General features: G+C 55.7%; 1 protein-coding gene across 5 annotated transcripts in view; it reads left to right on the top strand.

Moving 5' to 3' along the window:
• The first annotated feature begins 5,612 nt into the window (after nucleotides 1-5,612).
• CCSAP (centriole, cilia and spindle associated protein) overlaps nucleotides 5,613-9,016 on the top strand; it is a 17,063-nt gene continuing 13,659 nt past the window's right edge. For all 5 annotated transcript variants that reach the window (XR_007460711.1, XR_007460710.1, XR_007460712.1 and 2 more), the window contains exon 1: nucleotides 5,613-6,093. Coding sequence is in view for 2 of the 5 variants with exons in the window: in XM_049645069.1 (XP_049501026.1) it covers nucleotides 5,703-6,093 (391 nt within the window). In the remaining 3 variants the exon portion in view is untranslated. The remainder of the gene's footprint in view (nucleotides 6,094-9,016) is intronic.

Below are 9,016 nucleotides of genomic sequence, written 5' to 3' on the forward strand. Positions count from 1 at the left end.
TGCCCCCAACTGGGCTGATGATAAGATGGCGGGTGAGAGGACGGGCACAGGAAATACGGCCTGATAGACGTGATCACACCAGCGAGTGATTGCGCGTGGGGCACCTGGTCACAAAGATGACATTTTGACTGGGACTGGGAGAACAGACATGCCGTTAGCAGGAACTGGGACTCCAGAAGAAGGGATGGGCGGGGCGAGGACGGCAGTAGATACCACGAACACTGAGCTCGAAGTGGTAGCCAGCTGGGCGCGAGGGGAGGACGGCCGGTGACCCGGAAGGCGGTGTGGCCCCCCAGAGTGGGGGCGGGGCACCGGGGCATGGATGCCGCGATGCAGAGGGGTCACCCTGCTATGCGATCCCTCGTGCGGGGGTGGCATGAGGAGAGCGGAGGGGAAAGAATGGGGGGAATCCGTGGCTTAAAAAGGGAGACGGAGAAACAGGAAGCTGCCAAGGAAACTGGGAAACCCATCCGAGAGGAGGAGTCAGGACCGTCCGGTGTGTTGAACAAAGCGCCTAATTGCTCGGCAGACAAATCCGCTCTGCTCATTTTAGAAGAAAAGACACATATTTAAAAACTTGCCTGGGTGGCTTCCAGAAGCTCTGGACGGGCTGGAAAACACAGGTGTGGAGCTCTCAGAGGAAGAATAGCCACGGAGACCGCCACTGCCCTGGAGCCCTGGGTGTGCGGCTCCCATCCCTGACTCGGCTGGCTCTGGACACTGGGGTTTCTCCGAGCGCTGTGGCCACTGCGGCCCCAGGAACTCAGCCTTGAAACTGACACCGCGGCCAGAGAGCCTCCTGGTCCCTGCTTCCGATGCAACAGGAAACCCTGATGGCAAGCCTCGGGACAGGAGTATCTGATGAACAGAGTTTAGGGTCTCATAACTGCACTCCAGCCGCAGGAGAGGGTCTGGGAGAATATCTAGCGTTTGTAGCTTCTCCATTGGGAGGTGGAGTTGTAAAAAGGGCAGGGTGGACGGGCGACTTCTGAGTATGTTCGTGTTTGGAGAGGGGGTGGAGGGGAGGGCTCGGGAGAACTGGGAGCAGAGCCCATGACCTGAAAAGAACATCTTCTCAGAAGAAAGGACAAGTGAAGTGGAGAGAGCTCTTGGAAGACGGCCTCCCTGCGCTAAAGAAGGACGAGGTGATTGACCCAGGATGGGGTGGCACCCTGAGGGGGAGATAGTGCCAGATGCTTGGGGAGGGCTCTGGGAAGCAGGGAGCCCAGAGAATCAGCCATGCATTTTTGTGACCAGACTGAGTCACTAGCAGGTCTTAATAACAAATCTGTACGCCTATGTAGAAAATAGCTATTATTTTCCTATAGTCTCCCAGGATTCAGCGTTGCTTTCTGTTGGCTCTCCAGTCACCCTGGTGGAGAGGCTCTCCCAGGGCTGCCTCTCACTGAAGCCTCCCTCTGCCAAAGTCAAGGGGCCAGATCTTCCCCCTCTTGTCCATCCAGGCCCCTGCAGCCTGGCCTCAGAGGTCTCCTTGAGGCCTGCCTGTTTTCCACCTTCTCTGTGTCTTCTGTGAGCTTCTTAGGCCATTCCTAAAATTTCCCTCTTGCTTAAGAAACCAGTTCCCAGGGGCACCTGGGTGGCTCAGGCGGTTATGCACCCAACTTCGGCTCAGGTCATGATCTCATGGCTCACGAGTTCAAGCCCCGCGTCGGGCTCTCTGCCAGCTCAGAGCCTGGAGCCTGCTTTGGATTCTGTGGCTCCCTCTCTCTCTGCCCCTCCCCTGCTTGCGCGCTGTGTCTCTCTCTCAACGATAAACAAGTATTAAAAAAAAACAAAAAGCAGCTCCAAGTCCACAACGTTTGCCACAGTTGTATCTTGTACTCACTGTTTACAGGTCCTAACCCCACCTGCAAACATGATGGACACTCTCATCCACATCAGCAGTTTTCTGTGCTGTATGAACAGACTATTCTTTTTTTTTTTTATTAATTTTTTTAATGTTTATTTTTGAGAGAGAGGGAGACAGACAGAGTGTGAGTGGTGGAGGGAGAGAGAGAGAGAGGAGACACAGAATCCGAAGCAGGCTCCAGGCTCCGAGCCGTCAGCACAGAGCCCGACGCGGGGCTCGAACTCACAAACTGTGAGATCGTGACCTGAGCCGAGGTCAGATGCTCAACCGACTGAGCCACCCAGGCGCCCCGATTGTATTCAAATTCTTAACAGCTGTACCATACTTAAGATCAACTATATGCCACGTTTTTATACCCCTCACACGTGCTGTCAAATTAGAACATTCTCATCTAGTTCTTCTTAGACACAAAGACAAACCTCCACGTGGGCACACGCAGTTTTGTGTGCCTATCACTCCTCCTTCTGAGGAGTCACTCCATCCTTATTCCCTGGGCTGTCAATCTCAGCCTGCCACCCTATCCCCATCGACAGAGATGGGCACGTTTCCCAGGCTTGGCCGATCATGTCACTTCCTACACCTGCCAACGGCTAAGCATGTGACCAGAGAATCTTTGTTCTCTTATGCTGGTGGTCCTCAGCTAAGACAACATAAGGCTACAAGGGGTTCTTCCTCAGCTATGTGGAAGAAGTCCATTTACATTGGGGTGGGGGGGGGGGGGGGGTGGGAAAGGCCAGCCCCAGGAGGAAAGCAGAGCTCAAAGACAGAAAGAAATAGAATCCCAATGAAATTGACTGGGACTCTGGGTTTAGCTCGGCCAGAGTCAGTAAATGTCCTTTCTGTTTAAGCTGGCTGAATTGGTTTTTATCACTTCCAAGTGGACGAGCCCTGATGAATAATAACACTTTAAAAAATTAGAATCAAAGTAGCATGCTTAAGTGTGCACAATAGGTAAAAAGGAAAACAAATCGGGGCACCTGCATGGCTCAGTTAAGCGTCCAGCTCTCGATTTCACGAACCATGTGATCAGACCCCGTGCATTGGGCTGCATGCTGACAAGGCATAGGATTCTCTCTCTCCCTCTCTCTCTGCCTCTCCCTCACTTGGGCATGCTCTCACTCTCAGATAACACACTTTAAAAAAAAAAAATAAAACAAATCATTCCTAGTTCTATTTTTCAGCTATACAAAAAACAAACAAACAAAAAAAAACCCAGTATATTACCTTGTAAAGTAGGACCGCAAAGTTCTCTACCCAGCACTCAGGGAAGTTAGCTGCTGCCCTTTTCATGCAGGGGTGAAGTTTATTTCTCTCTGAATCTGGGCTGGACTTGTGGTTTATTTGAGTATTAGATGCAGGAGAAGAGATGTATATGACCTTCCCAGGCCTTCCAGCTTGCCATTACCTTCTCAGAAGACAGGGGCGAGTGGAAAAGCCAGTCTAGCCTCCTGAGGATAAGGCCACAGGGAGGGGACCAAACGAGGCCAGTGCACAGCCAGCCCCACCAGCAGGCATGTGAGGCCCTCATGAACTCAACTCTCCCTCCGGCTAAAGGCCACTGTACAGTGAGTCTAGACCAGCAAGGCGAAACCAGAACTGCCCGGCTAGCCCACAGAGTTGTGAGAAACAGGCAATCTTTGTAATGTTAAACCACTAAGTTTTGGGGTGCTTAATCACGCAGCCAAGGCTGAGACAGCTTGCGTTCTGCATTTTTCATACAACTGCACATTGTCATTTCCCCCGGGTTATTAATATATTTGTTACCATTCTTTGGGTCGCAACCATCCCAAACCACCCCTGGCCACTTCCACAAAAGTGAAATGCATTAGAAGGTTCCTGGGGGGTGTCTCAAGGATCAAAAGGCAAAGTTGGGGAAGAGAGAAGTCAGGGCCGCTGTGGGGAGGTCAACAGCCAGGGCTCATGCAGTGGTCCATCCAGAAAACTGCCCTTAACAATCCAGGGGTAATGACTCCTGGACTGCTCATTTCAAGTTCTCAGGACAGTCTGACTTGTCCCATTCGGGCAGTGTTGACCTCTGGATCAGTCGGCTTCCATGAGGGGCTGGGGCAGAATATGAATGAAGACAGAAGCAAAAATAGCAGATGAAGGGGGCCTGGGTGGCTCAGTCAGTTATGCATCGGACTTCCGCTCAGGTCATGATCTCACGGCTCACGAGTTCAAGCCCCGCGTCGGGCTCTCTGCCAGCTCGGAGCCTGGAGCCTGCTTCAGATTCTGCGCCTCCCTTTCTCTCTCTGCCCCTCCCCTACTCGCACTGTCTCTCCATCTTTCAAAAGTAAACATTAAAAAGAATTTTTTTTTAAATAGTAGATGAAAAAAGAATTTTTTTTTAAATAGTAGATGAAAAAAAAATAGGTGAATGGAGGAAAACCCACTACGGAAGCCAGACCGGTGTAACTCACTCATGGATGGCCTAGGCCTGCTTTTCAACTGTTTTAAGTATTTTGATTTTCCAAAGCTGCTTTCAAATCTTTTTTGTTACGAATGTATCAAGGCTCCTTTTAACCCTTTAACAAGGTAAGTATCTGCGTGGGGCCACACTTGAAACTGTAACGACTGCAGCAACATTGTATACTGCCGCACGAGGCAACTGAATCTGTCCAGGCTTTTGGTGCAGACGTCTCTGAGAGGGTGGATTGGCGGGTTTAATGAAGTTGAAAAAAATGTTTGGGGTGCCGAGAAGAAAGGAATTCGTACTAACACGTGGAAAGGGGTTAAAACCACAGTAACAGGTGCTGTGTGAACACAGGAAGGAAGCAAGAGCGACCGCGGGGACTCGTTTCTGGGAGAGGAGAGCAGCGCAGGGGTGTCAGGAGGGGAGCGCAGAGGGTGCGACCCCGGGGGGGCTGCACCGTTCACTGGACGGGGCAGCAACCCCAGCCCCTAGCTGACGCCTCCGGCGGTGGCGGGCGCCTGGGACGGCGCCTACTGGGGACGCGGGGGCGCGGGCGCCTGGGCCGGGTGGGCCGGGGACGTGGGCCTGGGGCCCCGGGCTGGCAGCGCGCTGCACCTCCGCGCCTCGCGCTCGGCACCGAAGCGGCCGCCCCCACGCAGCGGGCGGGGGCCGAGACCGGGAGCGCGCGGGGGAGGCGTCTGCTCCCGGGGACTGAGGCGGCGCCTTCGCCTGCCGGCTGCCGCAGGGACGCGGGCCGCCGCGCCGTCGGCGACATCTTGCTCGGCAGGAAAGCGCGGGGGAGAGCGGGCCGCTCGGAGCTGCTGCGCCACGCGCGCGGAGGACGGGCCGGGGACGCAGGGCCAGGCCGGCGCGGGACCGAGGAGGTAAGCTCGGAGGGCGCCCCGAGGACCCCCCGCCCTTGCTTTGCCTCACTCCTGCCCCCGCCGGTCCCCGGCCTCCCGCGGCCCTGTCACACCAGCCCGCGGCCTCTGGCCGCCGTCCCCCGGGGTGACCCCCCCCAGCCCCCGCAGTCCTGGCCGCTGCGCCCTCCTCCTGGAGCCTCCCGCGCGGTACCCCGCCGGGGCCGTCAGGACAGGGTCACGGGACGAGGCGCTACCTGGCCGGGTCCTCCCGGTCCCCGCCCCTTCCCGGGGCCGGCCGCCCGCTCCCTCCGCCCCCTCACCTCCGCCCCCGCCCGGGCCCGGCCCCCTCTGTCCGCGCCCCGCCCCTCCGCCCGCGCCCCGCCCCTCCGCCCGCGCCCCGCCCCCGCCCGCCCCGTCCGGGCGGGGCTCCGGGTTTAAACGTCGCGGCGGGCCGGGTCGGCGGGAGGGGCGGGGCGGGTCTCTGTGTCGTGTCCCCGGCTCCGTAGGCGGCGGCGGCGGAGCGGAGCCGCGCGCGCTCAAGCCCGCGGGAGGCACCATGTCCCCGGGGAGCGGGGTGAAGAGCGAGTACATGAAGCGCTACCGGGAGCCGCGCTGGGAAGAGTACGGGCCGTGCTACCGGGAGCTGCTGCACTACCGCCTGGGCCGCCGGCTGCTGGAGCAGGCGCACGCGCCCTGGCTCTGGGACGACTGGGGCCCGGCCGGCGCCTCGGACGACTCGGCGTCGTCGGCGTCGTCGGGCGCCGGGGGCCCCGCGCCCCAGTTCGCCCCCGCCTCGCCGCCGCCGCCGCCCGCGGAACCCGCGGCGCGGGAGGGGCCGGAACGGCGGGCGCGCGGGCCGGCGGAGGAGCAGGGCGCGGAGGCGCCGGAGGCCGGGGAGCCCCGGGACGCGGCGAGCGCGGAGGAGGCGGCGGACGGGGCTCTGCCAGGTACCGGGCCGGGAGGGGAGACGCGAGGGGGCCGGGAGGGGGCTGCCCCTGGCGTCCGAGCTGCCCAGCTCCGTGTCTCGCAGCGCTCAGGGCAAGCCCTTCCTATTTATTCATTTTTTGTTTTGTTTTCTGGTAGACGGAGAATGCGCCTCCCTAGCCGAAATAAGGGTGGTGTCAGCTCCGCCTCCGCCCTCCCGCCCTTATTTCCGTCATCGGGTGGCTCTGGGTTGAGCCCGCTGTGAACTGGGTTGAAGTGGCGCTGAACTCCGGGTCTTCCTCCGAGGGCGGTGGTTGCCTTAGTGAGCTCCGAAATCCCATCTATTTATATCTAAGCACCTTTTTTTTCCCCCCCGTAGAGGAGCCCAGCTTCCATCAGATTCTCAGAGGGGACCGAGCCCAAGAGGTTAAGGTCGCTGAGCCCAGCTTTCAGTCTCATGAATGGGGCCGCTGTTTTTCTGTGTTAAGTCCCTGACCTCGCTGCATTGTCCCTAAAGAGTATTTTGAATTTGTTGACGCAGGCGGTTGCGTAACTCCTGGTTGGTGGGAGAATATTCGTGCGAGGTGCTCTCCGCTTCTTGCCCACCCACTCGTCCCCCGTGCGCGCACCCCTCATCAAAAGGCTGCCGCGGGGTAGAGGTGGAGCCGTAGCTGGAAGATGGCCCTCGGGTGCTGTGCGTCTACTGTTTCTGCCCTGGTCCTCCTCCACCTCCTTTCCTGGCCAGACGATGGCAGAGTTGGGGTCTCAGCGCGGGAGGCCGGATGGACGGTCGCTGGTGCTTAGGGCCGGGTTAAATGCCTCAGGATGCAGCCTGGAGTAACCAGGGGTTCCTTCCTGCTACTTTCTAGCGTTGGCCAGACACTCCCCCCACCCTTCCCCCAGTCCCAATTCTCCACCCCCGTCCCGGGTCACTCGATTTTAAAGAGGCTTTGGCGGGAAAAGTAACCAAAATGTATTGACAGCTTATTATACCTCCAGTCGCTGATCGTAGAATATGTATTTTCTCGCTCAGCGTTCAAAACCATTCTAAGCGGTAGGGGTGTAATTTTTATCTCCGTTTCATAGATGAAGAAATGGAAGCTGGGGATAGATGATCAGTGACTTCAGTTTTGTTTGTTTACGGCACTGTGAAGCGGGGATTAATCAGCTTTTCAGTCTCTCATCGCAGCCCCTCTGCAAGAGGCTGCAAGAGAGAAAACTGAATCTTTTAGTCACAGAGCCAGCCTGCTTTGTTGCTGTTCTGTCATCTTCAGCCATTCTCAGTGCATCCTAGAGCTGCCTTTCCACCCTCACATAACCTGTAAATTCCCCAAGACTTGTGGCCGTGTAGTAGCTTCCCTAGCTAGCTTCTAGTAGCTTCCTAGCTTCAATGATCCCTGGTGGAAATCTGAATAACAGAAGGCAGAGGGGGCAGGGGCACATGCCTTCTGGTTTAGTCCTGCGGACACTGGCCTACCAGCTAAATTGTGAGATGTACTTGAGGTGCCTGTGTTTGCCTGAGTTCATGATTGTTTCGGTTTCCTTAGAGACACGGAATCCTCCTGGTGGCTGAGGTCAGTTATTTCTTATCTGCCGATATTTCTGGCTTAGGCATCAGGCAGAAGAAAGGATGTTTGTTGTGGCCAGGCCTCTCGGTGGCAGGACCATTTGCTTTGCTCCTGCCTGTTGATTCCTATGTCTGGCAAGACTGAAAATCCGTGTTTTTACGTGGATGGTTTTATATACCAGAATGATGAGTACCCTTGAGTTTCTATGAAACAAACCTTTGGTTCTTGTTTTTACTGAAGCCGTATGCACACATAGAAGCATATGGTTCTGTATGGCTTATTACAAGGATCCAGCAGACACACAGGCCAGCTCCCTGTTCCTTAGACGACCACTGCCAGCGCCTCTGGCTTTTCCTTTGGTGTTGATTTTTCTCCGGGTGACAAGGCTTTTGTTGACATTCCTTAATTTTTTTTCTTTCAGTCTTTAGCATTATCTATTGGCTTTCCTTTTTAACTCCCTCCTAACCCATACACACGGGCCCTCCCCGCACCTGCTCAACGGTCGTCATGGAGTTTGTTACACCTACGACTGTATTTACCATATTGTGCCTGGAAAATGTTGTGCCAAGCCGCCCTGTATTGTCTGCCGTGACTCCTTTTTCTTTCTTTCACAATACAACCGACACATCAGGTTCGCTCTCGCTCTCGACATCTTAAGACATCCCTCCCGGCGTCTCTGACCTACTTCCATCTGGCCTGGTTGCTGCTCTCTCTTGCCTGCCTGGTTCCATGTTGGCCGGGCCCTTGGCTACCACCCCAGGGACTCCTTGGCTTCTCTTACGTAGGAGCCCTTGTGTGGCTCTCACATCATCTGCCTTCTTGGTTTACCCCTCCCGTTGGAACTTATCTTCTAGTAGCTTCCCGAGAAAGGGTATGTGCGAGGTTAATTTTCTGAGAGCTGGCATGTCAAACAATGTCAACGATAGCTTGTCAGACTATATGTCAAACAATAGCTTGTATTTCCGCCCTCGTGATTTGGTGAGTTCGTGGCTGAGCCTGGAATTCTAGGTTGGAAGTACTGTCTCTAAAGAGTCTGGAGGCATTTGCTGTGTTGTGTTGTAACTTGCGGTGTTGCGCTAGGGTCCCGTGGTCTCCTGATTCTTGATAACGTGTCCCTACACTCAGGAAGCTTTTAGGGTCTTCCCTTTGTCCTTTGCGTTCTGAAATTTCTCCTTGATCTAGGTCTGTCTTCCTCCAGTGTGCTTGTGAGCCCTTGCAGTGAAACTCCTGCTTTGTCATTTTGGTAGGTTTTGTTTTTTCACCTCTGTTTCTGTTCCTGTTCCTTTCTTCTCGAACTCCTTAGTTGGATGTTAGACTTCGTGAATTTCTCCTCTACCTTTCGAATGTTCATCTGTCTTTTTCTTCTGTTTTTTTTTTT

Source organism: Panthera uncia, chromosome D2 (assembly GCF_023721935.1).
Source record: "Panthera uncia isolate 11264 chromosome D2, Puncia_PCG_1.0, whole genome shotgun sequence".
NCBI lineage: Eukaryota > Metazoa > Chordata > Mammalia > Carnivora > Felidae > Panthera > Panthera uncia.